The sequence below is a fragment of the Strongylocentrotus purpuratus genome, unplaced genomic scaffold (assembly GCF_000002235.5).
Source record: "Strongylocentrotus purpuratus isolate Spur 01 unplaced genomic scaffold, Spur_5.0 spur5_scaffold_10, whole genome shotgun sequence".
NCBI lineage: Eukaryota > Metazoa > Echinodermata > Echinoidea > Camarodonta > Strongylocentrotidae > Strongylocentrotus > Strongylocentrotus purpuratus.
This window is the reverse complement of record NW_022145595.1, coordinates 24,025,484-24,044,027: the sequence shown is the minus strand read 5'-3', so window position 1 is coordinate 24,044,027 and position 18,544 is coordinate 24,025,484. Positions and strand designations below refer to the sequence as shown.

At 34.3% G+C, this 18,544-nt stretch overlaps 1 protein-coding gene across 3 annotated transcripts in view; it reads left to right on the top strand.

The window, feature by feature from the left end:
* The window catches only part of LOC105438912 (protocadherin-15-like), a 46,469-nt gene that overhangs the window by 4,492 nt on the left and 23,433 nt on the right, over positions 1-18,544 (top strand). For 2 of the 3 annotated variants that reach the window (XM_030979841.1, XM_030979840.1), the window contains exons 2-13: positions 8,990-8,995; positions 9,719-9,748; positions 11,484-11,489; positions 12,373-12,444; positions 13,182-13,324; positions 14,034-14,084; positions 14,579-14,674; positions 15,110-15,220; positions 15,954-16,064; positions 16,818-16,961; positions 17,800-17,902; positions 18,184-18,296. In XM_030979841.1, the coding sequence (XP_030835701.1) occupies positions 8,990-8,995; positions 9,719-9,748; positions 11,484-11,489; positions 12,373-12,444; positions 13,182-13,324; positions 14,034-14,084; positions 14,579-14,674; positions 15,110-15,220; positions 15,954-16,064; positions 16,818-16,961; positions 17,800-17,902; positions 18,184-18,296 (986 nt within the window). The remainder of the gene's footprint in view (positions 1-8,989; positions 8,996-9,718; positions 9,749-11,483; positions 11,490-12,372; positions 12,445-13,181; positions 13,325-14,033; positions 14,085-14,578; positions 14,675-15,109; positions 15,221-15,953; positions 16,065-16,817; positions 16,962-17,799; positions 17,903-18,183; positions 18,297-18,544) is intronic. The other variant, XM_030979842.1, reaches the window with a different exon arrangement.

Here is an 18,544-nt window from a genome sequence, read left to right as displayed (position 1 = left end):
TTACTTAAACTTTCCTTAAGGCCACTATTCATAGGGGTGTCCTTTGCATGCATGTCTCACTGTACATCATATGCAAATTGATATTGAGATCCAGTGTAAAAAGGGACCACTGAAAATAAAATTCCATTGTTATATAATGAGATGGGTATAGATGACCAAATAATTCATTTGCATACCTGGAAGATCAAAAATCAAAGCTATTGATTTTGTTCCAAGTTGCCTTGCCCATGTCGCTGGAAAACACTCCCTGTTTTTACTGACCAGAAAGTTCATAAGTGCATTCAATCGTTTATGCTGGCCTCACATAGTTGTGGTCATTTATTGATTATTCATTGATTATTCATGCTGGTCAGTGGCCAAAGTGAATGTATAGTTGGTCATCTGTAATATAATGCCAGAGGCTATTTCTCAGAAGAAGTAAAAACAATGATTACAGTCCAATTGGTGATAAAGGATTGATATAAGGTCAGATATTACCATTGCGATTGGTTTAAGATGAGATTAATGAGTTTTATTGATTATTCACTCTGGTCAGTGGCCAAAGGGAATGTAGTTGGTCATCTGTAATATAATGCCAGAGGCTAGTTTTTAGAAGAAAACAATGAAAAAAACAATGATTACAGTCACATTGGTGATAAATGAGTGGTAACGGGTTAGATATTAGCATTGCGATTGGCTAACAAAAGTTGAATATGGCAGCCTGTCTGCGAGTGCTGCTAAAATAAAGGTTAAGTCAAAGCCATGCTGAAATATTTTTTTTTACCAATCAACATTTATATCATGCAGACACGGGATTGATTATAAAATGACTGGGACCTCGTTACTTAGGAGCCATGCACATTAAGATTACATTAACTCTGAAGTGATTCTAATGGAATGTGAAGCATCTAATCAATATTGCCAATGAGGGGGAATGTTAAAGCAGCAAAAGGTCAACTGATTGTCCGCAAGGTCAGTTAAGTGGTCACTCATTAATTCCCTGGTCACACCACGAGAAGAAGGTGTCATGATGGTACATTTCCTTGACTCTCGTTGCAAGGGTTGAGGGTTCAAATCCTATAGCCCGGCATTAAATTCCTTTGGCCAAACATTAATCCACAATTGCCACTCTCCACCTGGGTGTAAATATAGGTACCTGGCAGTAGCTGGGATAATGATAATCGCAGATGAGTACTGATGTTTTTACCCTTTGTAAATAAGAAACAATTATTCATTGATTATTGTAATAAAATTCATTTATAATTGTAATAACATGGCGCAGACATTAGACTAAGTAGATGATTACCCCAAATGGTGTAGAGTTTGTTGGTTTGGAACTTTGTGGAGGTGTGACCATGGTTCATGTATGTGGATGTGTTCACACATTAGGCACTACACCACATCCTTATCACAAAACTTTGTAGTGAAATAGACACTACTTTACATGATGGATGAAGCCGTTCACACACTAGACTAATAACTAATAAACTTAATGGTCTGTGTATCCAGGTCAGAGATGCGCATACTAATCATTTAATTTTAATTTCCTGCAGGGGATTTTGAGAAACATTTTTCTCTCTAGTGTGGGAATTAGTCTAAAAGCAGGGCTTAGAAATCCATTTCTCTACTCGTCCAATTAAGGCAACCAAACTTTCCTGAAAGGCATACACTCTTCCATTTGGAGCATACAAATTACAAATTACCATTTCAATTCAATTCAGTTCAATTCTTTAATTTATTTCTGTTAAAGGTCACACACAAATATGTACATAATTATAACATAAATACAAACAGTTCAATAGATATACATTTTATTAAAACCTGTGGGCATAAGTTAAGATATATCTAACTGTGATGATTTGACAAAAAATAGAAAACGAATACCTTTGAAAGTCTTGTTCTATTTTGTCAGCGTCAGGTGTCCAAAAGAAACAAAATAAGTACTCAGATATTTGAGCAAATCAATAATTATGGCCCATGTATTCGGACCCCATCTATAGAACATGTTGAGCAAATTCTTGTAGACCTGGCTAGTTTCCCACATAGGCAAATACGTTGATGTTGTGGGACCTTGGTTTGTGCTATGCAGCTCTTCCATTAGTAAATTATCCAAAACACCCTAGAAGGCTAGAACCCCTACACAAGAAATAATTCATGTACATGAATGAATAACTCCACATCTTAAGCAGACAGTGCGGTCGTACAGCATGAGCCCTAGTCCAATTTCCTGTTGAAAAAACTAAGCAATATTTCACCAGAGTCTGAAGTGTATGAGCTATATAGACTAATCTTTAATCAGATGCAGCTCTTTGAAACAATATAGCTGCTACTGACACAACAATAAGATTTTAGCAAAGTCTGTATTCAGGTTGAAATTGAAACGTTTTCTGAATGTATTCAGATGAAACTAGACTAGAGGTTATGATAATAGATAATGAAGCCTTCAAGAGCAAGCTAAGAAATTAGTCCTGCGTTGAATTGGAAGTGTCATGTGATTTCATTATGAAAATTTGAATAAATATGATTGGAAATATATAATATACTTCATCTTGTTCTGTTCCCTAAAGGGATTTTTACAAATTTGCTCCTTATTGTTTTTTTTTTTAAATGCTAGAATTTGTTTGCATTTCTTAACTATACTATGTTCACATGAGTTGACTTTGATTATGAGTTTTTGTTTAGAATGAGGCCCAAACCTTCCCTTTGGTATTTGACCTTTCATTATATGACCTTCATGTGACAAGTCAACCCAGATTCATCATTGAGTTCTTGTTTGAAGCAATATCTAAACTAAACTTAAAATTTAACTACAGATTTCATAGGAAACATATAGGTTTCTTTGTGTGAATGGGGGTTATTTGCATTTGATAATTGGTGTTTTGTCTTGCTGATGGCTACATCAATAAGACTTGGTCAATGTTTACTTAAACGGATCAATATTATTATTCCAGAGGGAGTGGTACATCTAGGCTTGATATACGGAAAATACATATGTCCAAATCAATTTCGTTAGTCTGAATCAATTTATTCACACAAAAGCAAGAATAATATAAAATTAGTTCAAAGAATCATTATTCATTAATGTGCATTTGTCTGTCTATAGTCATGAGTTTGGAGGCAGACTTGTTAATGACATGCTGTAATTGGGAAGAGATCAGACATACATAAAGCTGTATCAGATATAGGCAGACAGAGAGGGGGTGGGAGTGATAAAGGGAGGGAGTGAAGGAGGGGTGGAGAAATACACAGAGAGAGAGAGAGAGAGATAGAGAGAGAGAGAAAGAGAGATCATATCAAATAATATACATTGTGTTAATAAACAAAGCATATATGTTTAGAGATTTAAGAACAAATGTTTGTGTTATAATTATTGCCATAGTAAATTTCATTTGCATTCTATTTCATTAATAAACCAATTTTTAATAGCAATATTTGTTTCAGAAAATTAGTCACTATGAATTGTTTTCTCATCCTCTCTTTCTCTCTTTCTCTTTCTCTTTCTCTTTCTCTTTCTCTTTCTCTTTCTCTTTCTCGTTCTCTTTCTCTTTCTCTCTGTCTCTCTCTCTCTCTTTCTCACTCACTCTCTTTCACTCTCTCACTCTCTTTCACTGGCCTTTCTAATAATCTTGTTCTTGGTTCCTGGTTCAATTGGTCATACATCTTTAAAATCACTTCTGATGTGTTACCATTGTGTGACAAGGCTAAAAGGCAATACTATAAACCCTCACGGTGGTGTTATTAAATAAACATTAAACTGTCACGCGTTTGTATTCACAATGGAGTGAGAAAAACAAACATTAAACAAGTATAATGCCACATAAAAGGACAGTCTGTGGTAACAATAGCAGTTTGACAGAGGCTGATGTTTTGTGACTCTGTCGTTAAGTATCCTTCCTTGAAATCCAGTGTATTTTTAAATTTGAGTGAATACAAGTATTTGAAAATGACTTCATGCATCATTTAATCTTATAATTAAAAAAGAATTTCCTCATGCAATAATGAAAAGGAGTTGTCGTGGTAAAGTGCCCTATTCACATGACTCTCAATCCCATAGTGTTGCGGATTTGAATCACAACTCGGCACCTATCCTCCTTTGGCAAGACATCAATTTGCATTTGTCCCTCTCCACCCAGGTGTTAGTGGGTACCTGGCAATTGCTGGGGTGATAATAACTGCAGGGCCATCAGGAAGAACAGTATAGTGCTGATCAGGCTTCCCTTAGTAAACAAAATTATTATTATTATTATTGAAAAGGATTTTCAAAATGCTGTTTCTCCACCTTCAAAATGAATGGAAAATGAATTTGATACATTTTGATTTTCCAAGCATCCAATAATAATTTTAGAGATTGAGGAAATTTCCTATTTTTAACTCCAAAACCAATTTAAAATGATGTGGGTTTATATCATACAGTAGATGTGTGTACAGTCTGAAACATCTGTGTTTGAGACACAGGTATTAATATAAACATGTATGCTAGCATCTAATTATAGCGCATCCCACATCCACTCATGCATGTACATGTAAAAAGGTATGTTCAATCTCATCCATCCGTTCATGCGTACCGTCTTGTTTACATAGCAACCAATGATGTATTTGATATAACAATGTGGCTTCAATCTACCCTTTAATGAATCAAGGAAAGGGCTTCATGGACATTAGGAGGGAGATTATTCCAGAGTTTGGATGCAATTGAAAAGAAGGCGCGGTCACCTAGATCAAGGTGTGTGCATGAGAGGTGGCTTAATATTTTAGGCTTAGGATTATCTACATTTAGAGGTACATAACCATGATATCAGACCTTCATCTACATAGTATGTTAAAATTACTAGAACGATGTAGATTGAAAGAGATATAAAGAGTGTATATTCCTCTTCTTAGATGACATTTTTGTTACAAAATTGCAAAGAACAATGTAGTTAGAAAGAGATATAAAGAGTATATTCCTCTTTTTTAGATGACATTTTTTGTTAAAAATTGCAAAGAACAATGTAGATAGAAAGAGGTATAAAGAGTATATTCCTCTATTTTAGATGACATTTTTGTTACAAAATTGCAAAGACTAAAATACTGAAAACTAATTAGGTCATCATCATGTATTTTTAAAGTGCAAAGAAAGGTGTTTTGCAATGTAGCACTTTTTGGCCTTCACCTGTTTGTTCAAATAAACGTCATAGCAATTATTTTAGAGTTATAGTATTATTAGGTACTTTTTGATTTATTTGTGAAGAAATCATAGGCTAATTGACATGTTATGTATCCATAAATACTGTTTTTAGCAAACAAAACCATGAACCTGTATAGTCTATTTTGATCTGCAAACCTTGAAGTAATTCAACCATATAATGATGCATGTAATATGACTGCATTGTATGAAACACAAACCACCCTTTAGAGGAAGTAATATTGAATTTACAATTCATGTTTAATGACCATTTAGGGAAATTTTACCCTGTAAGACTCTATATTGCTGGATTAGAAATGATATGCATAGTTAGATTTCTATAAAAGTTCAGGTTAGAACTGCAATGTAACTGTAGCTAATTATCTTTCAATTGGAATTTAGTCACAAACCAATTTTTAAATATTTCATTCAAAGAGGTTAGTTGTTTAATAATATTTCCTTTTGTCATATAGAAGATGAACTGAACATGTGAGATAATAGTAATAATATTAATGAAGATGATGATAATGAGGATGATATTCTGAGTAGTTTTTGGTATAGCACATATCACATATTAACAATAGATGCGCTTCCGAAGAGCTTTGGTTTATTATCCCAATTAGTCCAGCTGCCCAGATGAAGGTGCTGATATCAAAGCAGTCAGTTTGCCAGTCCCAGAATCACTTCCTACTGGTATCCATTCACTTCACCTGGGTGGAGAGTGGCAAATTTAGATTAATGTATTGCCAAAGAATATCAGTGTCATGGCAGGTATATTTAAATACTGTAACTTGTGATTCTTGGTCCATGCACAAGACCACAGAACCTCTATTAGAGATAAAGACTTTTAAATATCTAATTTGCTCAAGATACAGGGTTTTACATGCAACTGGTTTCTATCACGGTTTGACTGATCATGGCCTGGTGATGCAAAATGACATACAGTCTCTACTCTCTTCTACACTTCCCAAAGTGGCCTCTCATCCTTTCATTAAGTATTGATTTATCCTCTTACTTTTATAGCGATCAGGTGGTATTCATCAATGCATGCAGCATACCAATCTTTAATTTATTGATCAGGGCCCATTGTCGGAGCCAGTCCCTGCATCCTGGATAAAATATTGATCCCAGCTTTGCAATAGAACATGACTTGAAGATATAAATACTGTACATTAATATATCTGTGGGACTGCATGAAGTAGGTAGGATGGATGGAGAGAGAGAGAGAGAGAGAGAGAGAGAGAGAGAGAGAGACAAAGGGAGAGAGAGAGAGAGAGAGAGAGAGAAACAGACAGACATGCAGACAGACAGAAAGAAAGGAGAGACATTTGTGATAGAGAGAATACGAATACATTAATCTATGGCTGTTGGACTGCATGGAGAAGCGTGATGGGATTTTGAGAAAGTGCTGTCGCAGAATTCATAAATTGTATGTTTCTGATGTTAAGGATTGAGGAAAAGTATGGGAGTTTTAAAGTAAAAGGTGAGAGAGAGAGAGAGAAAGATAACAAGAGAGAGGGAGAGGAGGTAAGAGAGAGAGAGAGAGAGAGGGGGGGGGGGGAGAGAAATCCATATTGATATAAGCATTCATTGTTTGCTGCTTTCATATTTGTAATCACAAAAATGAGAAAGAGAATATTTGCGTATTTCCAGTTTGATACTGGTTTGTAATTTGATTTAATTAATGGCTAGGATTTTCCCCCAGATTTCTGCTGCTTAAAATGTGAAATAATGAAATACTTTTAAAGAAATTACAATTAGCAGGTAATCATTCTATTTTAAGTTCATTTAAAGGTATATATAGTTCCTGCATCTTTGTATCTACATGTTTACCCCTCCAAAACAAACCAAGAAACAGATAAGCAAAACAAAAGAACTAAACTATACATGTATGCTTTCCACTTGTAAACACTTTTGTATATTCTTTGAGTATGGTAATCTTTCAAACAGAAAAATAGGACAAACTGTTAATTTGCCTGTTATTTTCACTAATATTGTAAAACAGTACATTTCAACTTTAGGTACTTTAGGTTGATCATGACCCAGGGGATGACTAAAGTGCCACTTAATAGTGAAATACTATGATTCATCATCTGTCTTCAAAGTAGTGCTGGGTGACATGTCAGGAACAGATTGATTATGGAAAAGTTGAGTATATGGGGGCAAAGGAGGAATGGGGGGGGGAGGGGGAGGGGTGGATAAGGGATATGAGAGGGGGAAGAAGGGAGAAGGAAGAGTGGAAAGTGGAAAGGAGGGAGGGAGGGGTAGAAGAGAAAACAATGGAGAGAGAAAGGAGATAGATAAAGAGAGGAGAGATGGAGAATAAAGAAATGAGAGAGGAAAGAGAGAGAGAGAGAGAGAGAGAGAGAGAGAGAAGGAGAGAGAGAGAGAGAGTCGAATGATTAAGAGAGGGGGTATTTTGGGAAGGAAACTATATTTAGTACAAGTATTATTAAATAGATTACTTTGAATTCAAACCTGACATAATAATACAATTTTTCAAAGCAATTATTATAATGAAATTACATAATTTTACAAAAGGGCTATGAATAGGCCCTAAAACAATAATGCATAGTTAAATTCTCCTACACTTTTTACAAAGTTGGACCATTACTATGCTTATTTATTAGAGGTGTACTGGCTTATATCAACTTTTTTTTCTTCATTACTTGATTCAGATGGATAGAGCTGTGATGATATAATTTGTACAACATGTAACTATCTACCACGTGCTATACTAATTGTGTTTAATACTACACATGCCTATTGGCTTCATGCTAATGAAATGCAAATTCGTACACCCACATAATATTTACCCACCATATTTTGTTAACGGCTCATTTGAATATTGATCCCGTATCACATGATGGGTGGATCAATATTGTCCAATCACAGCTGCCTCGCTGAGCCCAGGTTGTTGTTGATGATATAGGCCATTAGAAGTGTGTATTACATCATGGGGATTGGAATTGATGGGTCCTGATCAATACAAAACATGTACCAGGGCTCCACATTAACTTTTTTTAATATGAAGGGGTCCGAATCAAGCTTTTAAAGCCCCTCTGCACTGGTTTGGCCAGGAAGGAATAGACCTCCCTGCATGGCCATAATTGGCAGGTGGTTATCTCATCAAATTAGCTCTCAATTAACATAAGAAAAATTGGACCATGGGGGACCAATGGTCACCGATAAGGCATTGTTTGCTATATAGAGGGCGCAAGTAGCCATAAGTAGTGCAGTTGGGCTTTAAAGTCTGCATGCATGAGCCTTATGTGAACAATTCAAAATTGGGTGGAGGGGGGGGGGGTGGACCTAATTTTGGGATGCGTGTAAGTGCTGAGCCCTGCATAACACACAAATATTAGACATGATTGTATGGGCCATTCTTGCACACAGCTATTTTTTTCCACCTCAAAATCGCCATTTATTTGCATATAATTTTTTTTTTTTTTTTAATGTAGCTGTGGCATTCTTTTTTGTAAGCTGATTAAGTGGGTCATTACAGTAACAGGGCTTAATGGGGGAAATGAACAGTGATTTAATCTTCTTTAATTCAGGAACCAGGAAGGATAATTAAAAAAACAACAACAACAAAATTGTACTTTTGTTGTGAGCATTACGCGATGCCGGATGGCTGTAAAAAATACATAAAAAATACCAGTAGTAATTGTATGTTGAGCATGATATGTCCATCGCCCAGTCAGCTCCTGTCATCATATACATGTATACGTGTGTCAGTATTGCTTTCTTATGATAACAATGAAAGCATTGATCAAGAAAAAGTAGTCTAATTCTCTTTTATTCTCTTTTCCTCTCTTTCTTTTATTTTTCTATTCACTTCAACAGCCTTTGGTGAGTATATTATTTTTTATTTCCTTTTTATGGTGTATATTTTCATCTATTCCTAATTTGATATTCTAAAATATTCATGGAATTAACACCTACAAAATAATCAAATATATTCATATTTTGTTCAGACTATGTGGATGTAACTTAGCATGTTTAATTCATGTTTTAACATAGTTATCATTTTATATAGTATAAAATAATGTGTGCATATAGTGTCCACCTTTTCCTCACTGGCAAAATTAAATATGCCTTATGTAAAATCTCATTAGGGATCTTCTAAAATTTGGACATGTTACATGTTTTGAAAGTTGTTCCGACTAACTATTTAAATAGAAACCACTAATTTTCCAAACATACAGTATTTGTTTTGTTTAATCAAGAGAGTAAATGCATGCCAATCATCATTTGGTTCTGGCCCTGTTTCATGAAACATATTATCAATAACAAGTTACAATAACTGTTATATAAGCTACTGAAATTGTGTCATCCGATTGGCTGAGATCAAATTTGTCATAGAAATTTAGCACTTGTTATCGGCAAAAAGTTTTATGAAACAGGGCCCAATTTAGACATTGTACATTTGTTTTGGTCGTTTGATATAACAAATGTTGTCCTTACAAAGGATATGATTTATTAATGATTATGTTAAATTGTACAAGTTTTTTATGCATGGTATTTACTAATATTATTTTATGTAACTAAATTGTTGATGTTGTGCTCTAACAGATCGTCAAAAGAGGCAGATACCAGGAATAGGTAAGAATTTTCACAAGCACATTGCTGAAAATATTAGTGATTGTGAAGAGTTATGATATAAATAATGAACATTGAAGAAAAAAAATCAGAACTTGCATTTTGAAACTCAAGTTTAGGATCGTGAGTAAACAGATATTGTATCATCTTTTTGGAGCCAAAAGGGCATTGAACTTTATACTTTAAAATGGAGTCAATGCCCTAACATACACAATGGTGCATACATACGCTTGTTTCTTATATGGCGCAAAATCCATTAAGATATTGCTCAGTTTGCTTAACTTGAGAAATCCAACAAACAAAGAAAAAGAAATAAAAACACTTGTATCTTATGATGAGGTATGTTAATAGGTTTTTCTTATAATTTAACATATAGTGGTTCTGAACAGATGATGTGATTTTTGTTCAAGTTTAGAATGCAGTTTTTGCCATGATCATCTTTCATTGATTTTTATGATTTGTAGGAAATAAGATGTTTGCATAGTAAGAAAATAGAAAAAAGGAGAAATGACAGTATTGCATTCACACAAAAAGCATCATTGTTTTTCATTAAAGATTTTACACTTGGTTTGCATGGTTGTCTGTGCGTGATTAACACACTAGAAAAATAGCACAGATGTACTTGTAGCAAATGCATCTTGGAAAAGGACTGCGAAAATTCAGAAATGAATATTAAGTGCACCTTTGTAAAACACTTTTGTTTTGTAGAAAATACCAATAGTGCATTTTGCTGAAAACAAATCATGTCCCCGAGTAAAAAAAAAAAAAACCATGATACTACATTTAAAAAAAGTTAAGATCATTGAAATTACCTGTATTGCAAAAGGAATATATAGAGTCCAGAATATATGATTTGTTAAAGTTGTTATCATTATAAACTTTGATTTTGTCAGTTGTCTAAACATTTTAACAAAATGTGCATACATGTTTTGGTGTTGTCATAATATATATATATATATATATATATATATATATATAAAGTCTGTTTTTGCTATAATACCTTAACTGATAGTTAATTTCATATAGCTTTAAAGACCAATGCTAGTATTCCATAACCCTTATATGAAATAATCATTGAAAACTAAATGTGGTTACAGCACATTTAATTTTTACATACATTCTTATATTGTTACAATTTTTTTTAGGACAGGTCGATTATCTGGAAAGTTCAGTTTTATTTAGTAGAAAATTTTTCTTTTAAAGAAGAGTCTTAAGTAATCAAAGAATGTTTAAAACTCTGCACATTATTTAGCAATTTTGAAAAAACTCAAAATATGCAATTGAAGTAGGTATACATAAGAAATATGTTTACGCACAGGAAGCAAATATGTGTGCACTTTACACTGCAACAAAATCATTGTCCATGGAAATGTTCACATATGGAAAACAAAATCATCAATGATGGCCCTGCTTTGGTAGCAAGAAATTGTCACAATTTTCAAAAAAATTGTGTTTTTATTAATATGATTTCCTTTGTTCAGAGCCAGAAGGGCATTAACCCTGTGTCAAAGCCTGAGTTAATATCCTTTTAGCTCCAAACAGGTAAATTAATCACTCTTGTGGCCTGAAATTTTCATAATGTGAACCAATCGGTAAAATTTGTAAAAAGTTCTGGTTTTACAGGGATATGTGATAATTAATGCACTAATATATTTTTGTTGTAAATATGTGTTTAATGTGGTTGTTTATATCTGTATTTGCATCCCTTTGTTTTCCCTCCTGTTCATCGATTGATCAGGCCAAGGTAAGTTTGAAAGGCTGTTTTATGGCCTAATAAAACTAATTCATACTTTTCCTTTCTGCCCTTTTACCATCTCAAAGATTCCCTCCTGTTTCTGAGATAACCCTGCTTTCATTCAAATCAAACTAATATCATGGTAGACTACTACTTTAACAACCAGTATGTTACTAAAACTAGGATGATGTATTCTTTAATTCTTTTATCTGTGCTATTTTGATACTTGAATTATTTAAGATCCATTAAATTCCTGTGGCTGTGCTTTTCATTTGTTTGTGCATCTTTTACTGAAATCACTGTATTTGCAGGCACTACTTCTTCTTTTCTTCATGTGTGCATAGAATTAAAGATGAAAAAACACAAGAATAGTATTTTGTATCCTTCTGCACCCAGAACTAGTTCTACATTGTGATTGTCCATTATCAAAATGTTGATATTTTCTATGTTTATATTAATAATGTTCCTGGCTGCTATTCTTGATCTGTAGATCTGGGAATCATTTCACAAAACCATAATATATAGAAGTTGACCGATGTCTCGTTCAAACTCATTTTGATTTGAATGCACATCTTAGAAGATAGTGGGATTGTTAATAATTATTAAAAAAGGAATTTTATTTTTAGTCATTTAGCATTTGTTACTATACTGCTTCATGTTACCTTGTAAATTACTTGTATGAATTAACATGATGAAGTAAAATTGTGGAAGAAACCATAGTCATAACACTGGGATTTTTTTCAGTGTATCTGTCATCTCATGTTGTTAAACTTCATTTGCAAATTCTATCTCCCTTCATTCATTTATAGCATTTTTTGTCAAAAAAGTGATTCTATAATGCAGGAATGTTATTGTTTTTAAAGTTGGTTATTTTGTTTTCTTTGCATTCTAGAATGCCAGAGATCAGATGGGCTTAATACTGATCCAGTAATTGAGTTTGAAATAAGTGAATCAAATCCTGCTGGTAAGAGATGATGATGATGATGATGATGATGATGATGATGATGATGATGATGATGGTGATAACTGTTTTGATGGTGGCGATGGTTATTGTAGCGATGATGGTGATGATAATGATTGTATTGGTGGTGGTAATGATTGTAGTGATGATGAAGATGAAGAGATTATGATGATGATTATGATTGTAGTGATGATGTTGATGTAGTGATTATGATGATGTGATGATAATGATAATGACGGTGATGATGGTGATAATGTGCATTTTTGTTCTCAAAAGTAATTGTATGTTAGACAAATGTCCCATTTTTAAAAAATGAATTGAATTATTGTTTTCATGATAATGAAAGGGCAAAACATATAATCAAGTATATTACAGTCCATACACGTATTTGCAAATCACATTGTATCACTCCAGAAATAAATGATTTAATCCCTCAAATGAACATCAAATAAAACGGAATACACAACATTTGATAGGAGTTGACAGTGAATCTCAAATAGATACGTAAATCATTTACATCATAACTAAGAGAGTTTCAATTGCATTTGCAATCATAGGGAAAGTTTTGTTGTTATCATAGCCACTGAGAGACAAGTTTTTAAAATACTGGTATATATCATGACAAAAAATGACATCATTGAACTTACAAAACTGTAACTGAAAGTGAATTAAATTTCATTTGTTGTTGTTGTGCAAATATTTTGAATATTCAAGTTGTTTGTTTGTTTTCTTTTCTGCAGGGACATCAATTGGGTTCCTGCCAATCACTGGCATCACCGGGAGTTCCGGCTCCATAACTCTAGTGGTCACTCAGGATAACCCAAGCATTTTTATCAATGTCCTTACCAAGCAGCTGATGCTCGTCCAAACAGTGGATGCAGATGTATGTCAACATCTCAACTTTTAAATTATGATGATGGGGATGAAAGTGATGATGATGGGGATGATTGTGGTGGTGATAGTGTTGATATTATTGCTGATGTTGTTGGTAGTGGTGGTGATGATAATTGTGGTGGTGATGATGGTGATGATGATGGTGATGATCATGATGATCATGGTGGTGATAGTGTTGGTATTAATGCTGATGGTGGTATTGTGGTAGTGATGCTGATGGTGGACATAATGATGATGATGATGATGAGGATTATAATGATAATGATGATGAGGATTATGATGATTATGATAGTGGTGATCAGGATGATGGTGTCGGTCGTAATGTTGATAATGATGGTAGTGGTGATAGTTGTGGTGATGGTGATGATTATGGTGATATAGTAAGCACTTATTAACCGACTACGAGGGTAATTGTACAAACTATCATCACCCTGTGATAGTACTCCAAAACCCTCTGATGCAATGATAGGTCGAGATGCTCCTTGTCATGTGATATAGTTTTGACCAATGAAAATCTATGTATGAGGTATATAATGATTATTTGGTGCTATGTAATAGTGTTGATGCTGATGATGGTGCTGATGGTGGTGATAGTACTGAACTACTGAACTATGATGGTGATGGTATTCATAGTGGTGATGAAAACAATCGATGAAAGGGGTCATACATCACATCTTTTTTTTCTTCCTTTCTTGCAGCCCCCAAATGCAGTGAAATCCATTTCCTTGACGGTACAATGTCAAACATTGGTAAGTTATTATGTTAGAACAGTATTTTTCTCTCCTTTAACCTCATTTTGAGTTCTGATATTGCGATTAAAGAATAATTTAAAAAATGAAAACCACATTCAGTGATGAGAAGTACAAATCAGATCGATATGCGCTTATCATGATATTGATAAGTATGATTATAATTTCTGTGGAAATGTAACCTTATCTTGATAGTAATATGAACATTTAATTATTAAATTATTATGAATTATTACAACTGAAATAAAAGAATGCCATTCGATTGGAGGCACATCAATTTCGAAATAGACAAAATATATGAGAATGCTATTGACTAAGCATAGTGTTGAATGGTAAATGTAAATATATCAAAATGAAATGAAATTATACATATTAAATGATCATATTGTACACGTTTTTCATTTTCAGACAATTTAATTCATGGAATGGATGCTCTTAAATCCTTAATATAGGAATCAAAAGTTCTTTTTTTTTTCTTCCTCTCAATCCTCTAGATCAACTTTAATTATGACATACTTATTAAAGTGAATGATGCTAATGACAACACACCGTTCTTCATTGGAGCGCCATATACAGTGTCTGTATCAGAGGTATGTTTAATTCTCTCTATCTCTCACTTTTTCTTCTTCTTCTACTTCTTTTTTTTCCTATATCTTTCTACCTTTCTCTGGCTCTCCTCCTTCTTTTCCCTCTCCCCTGGCTCCGCCTTGTTTGCAGTCTGTTCTCATGCCTCAACTTTCTTTCTCTTTCTACTTTAAAAGTGTTGATATATATATTGTGTTTATTATCAACAGGGATGATGTTTTTTTACATTCGTAGTAAGATGTATTTGACATTGGGGGTGGTCGAGGAAGGGGGGAACTGTTTATTACCCCACCCCTTCTCTATACAGAAATAATATATGAAGCTGATATTTAGAATATAGGATAACTAGATTAAAACCCAAACCTATATTTATGGCGAATTTCGGTGATTAAATTGTTTCCTTTATAAAATGCACCTTTCTTAATATTTCTTTTTTCCAGGCTACAGCAATCAATGAAGTTATTTTTGCTGGGATAGAAGCCGATGATAACGATGGTGACAACCGCAACGGCCAGATAAGCTTCGAAATTGTACCAAATCAAAATGATCCGGTAATTCACATGTGCATTTTGACTATGTTGTATTTATTTACTGTATAAGCTGTTACTTTTGCAAAATTTGCTTATCGTTCGTGGATATATGAATGAACATGAACAATGTTTTGTATTGCAGCCTGTTTTAATTATCGCAATAACAACGCCTTGCAAAAGTGTCTTTCCCTGTCATCTGCAATCTATCTGTACAGGTCTGTGAAAACGTTTGCTTATACAACTTTTCAATTCTAAAAGGTATTTGTTACATTTGCTAATTTTTGTTAGGTTAATGATTTTTAAGTCTACTCTAAAAAATTTAAATGGAATAATCAAAGTGATTTTCATTAATAGTATAGCAGGATTATTTCTTCTCTTGGTGTCTGTTTCCTCCTGTTTGGGAAACTTAGAAAAAAATATGCTATGGACTTTCTGCAATACATCTAAGTAAAACATCTAAAAATGTAATTCTTTTGAATATTTTATCCAGAATATTGTTGAACAAATGGCTGAGGACTTTGTTTTTGTTATTGTGTTTAAATGACCAATCATGTCATGTACCTGAATGTATAAGTTTTTCTGTTCTATATACATGTAAATTTGACCCCCTTACTGACAGTTAGGGGTTTGATCTGTCTAGAATTGTTCTCTAATTCAATGGTTGTTGGGGCATCCAATTTTACATCCTACATGTGTCTAAAAAAGCAGGGTATTCTTCCTCTTTATTAGTCATTTTTTTCATCTTTTCATGCAGATGTCAAACTCCTATTTTGACATGCCAAACACTGGTAAAGGAGAGGTGACCCTGTTACAGAGCCTGGACTTTGAGACAAGACAACAGTGGACTGTCTCAATTGTAGCAAAGGTGAGAATAAAATAAAATGCCTAGGAAGGGGTTTGGAGGGTGGGGGGATGTTGATGTCATAGGTAACGATGTTGCAAACCATCCACATTTCAAGACAGCAGTGAGTATAGTCTTAATTTTAGCAAAGGTGAGAATAAAAGTAATTACTGTCCAGGAGGGGGAGGGGGTTGGGTCTAGGAGAGGAGTTCCTGGAGGGGGAGAGAGAGGGGTGATGTCACTTAGAAGGTGACACTGTAACAGATTCTTGACTTTGAGTCAAGACAACAGTGGATAGTCTCAATTGTAGCAAAGGTGAGAATGAAAGAAAGCAATGTCCAGGAGGGGGATGGGGATGGGGAAGTGGATTGATGTCACAGGTGAAAAGGATAGCTCAAGTTGATAAAATTCAATAAAATGGTTTCCTTTTCAGTTTAATCCATTATGTTGGGTTACTATTTCATCAAGTGTTAGAGAAGAAAAAGTTTGTCCCTCTGAATATATTCAGGGTCTGATTGAGATGCTTTAAAGCCTGTCCTACTTGTAGCTACTTGCGCCCTCTATATAGAAAACAATTCCTAATCGGTGAGCATTGGTCCCCCATGATCCCCTTTTTCTTATGTTATTTGAGAGCTGATTTGATGAGATAACCACCTGTGCAGTGACCTTGCAGGGTGCTGTAATCCCTCCTATAAACTAGTACAGATAAGCTTTAACAATGAAAGATAACCATTTTAGTAAATACGAGTTTGAACAAATGACTATTAATCTCTACAGGATCGAGGTGTTGTTCCGCGGTCGTCGATGGCAACGCTGACCGTGACCGTACTGAATGCTGATGACCAAGCTCCAATGTTTGTAGGATGCAACACAACAATTTGTACAAACGTGGAATACAGGGCCTCTGTACTGGAGAAAACGGTGAGATTATCTTTGTCTTTGAACGTCTACACACGTAGTATCCCATTGATCCTCTAAACATGTCCAAAGAGCTGGTAGACATTTTATTTTTATGACCTGGGCCCCGTTTCTCATAGCCTTTTTTCAATGACAAATGACAAAAATGACAAAAATCAGTGACAAACCTGCTGATAACCAATCAGAAGTAAGGAATTCACCAGCTTATAACAAAAACTGTCATTTGTCATTAATGTCAAGTTTTGTGAAATGGGGCCCAGAAATCAAATCACCTCTCTATAAAGCAGCATTCCAGGAAAGTACAAAATCACAGACAACCCATTGACAGGGATCCCACGGTCAAAAACTGAAAAGTCATGGAAATGAAGACAATTACATCTCCCCAAATAATGGAAAGTCATGGCAACTGAGGAATGGCACAGGCCATCACTAACATGAAATAATTAATATCACTAGACATTTTCTATTTCAGTCCCAGTGGTGCTCTTTAAATTTTTCATTTGGCTATAGACCAGCAGGACGTAATGTAGGACCATTTTATTGTTTAATCTATTGGTCCGTTGTTCCATTAGGACCAATATAATGCTAATATATTTTATACTGAATGTAGTCATACAGAGATTTTTTTTCTAGACAGGGATCAAATCTTTGAAACATTTGTTATCAGAATTTATTCTTCTGTGTAAAAATCTAGCATAATTTTTGTTTACAGAGTATTCTTTTCTCATAAAATACATTACCAATAAACCTTATAATAATAATAAAACATATTAACACATTAGGCCATCTTTCATATTCATGTACAAAATTATTTTTATCTTTCTAATTTATTTTCTTGCAGCCAAGATTAGGTCCATTGCAGTTCTCCCCGAACCAGATCAGGGTTGTCAATAGTTCTGGAGGGACCGTGGATCCGCAGTCTGTAACGTTCTCCTTCACTGGAGGTAAGCGTCTAATTATTTGGAATTAAATATTTGGAATCAAATTGGGAACAAACTGGGATATTGGCCACGTCAACCAATCCCATTTTCTCTATTTTTTATATTATTTCCTAGAAACTAAACATTTTTTCTTCAGTTATATTATGGAAAAATGGAAATAGACATATATTTTTAGGCTAAGGATTTGCAACAAATGACATATATAATAATAATAACAATAATGACAATGATAATGATGATGATAATGTCTTGTTTTCATTGCTCTTTGTTTATCTCTATATCAGGGCAACCTCCGCAGTATTCTTCTTTCTTCTCTATCAACCCTACTACGGGGCAGGTGAACCTTCTTCAACAAGTCCGCCGATCGGAGTATGACGTCTTTAGTATATCTGTCGCAGTAAGTGAACATTTATAATAACATAATCACACATTTAAGAATACTTTTATTGTAAGTCACCATTAAAGCCTGTCTGCGCTAGTTTGGCCAGGAGGGATTAGAACTCAGCGTGGTCACTGACAACTAGGTGGTTATCTCATCAAATCAGCTCTCAATTAACATAAGAAAAAGGGGATCATGGGGAACCAATGGGTACCGCTTAGGCATTTTTTGCTATATAGAGGGCGCAAGTAGCTATAAGTAGTGCA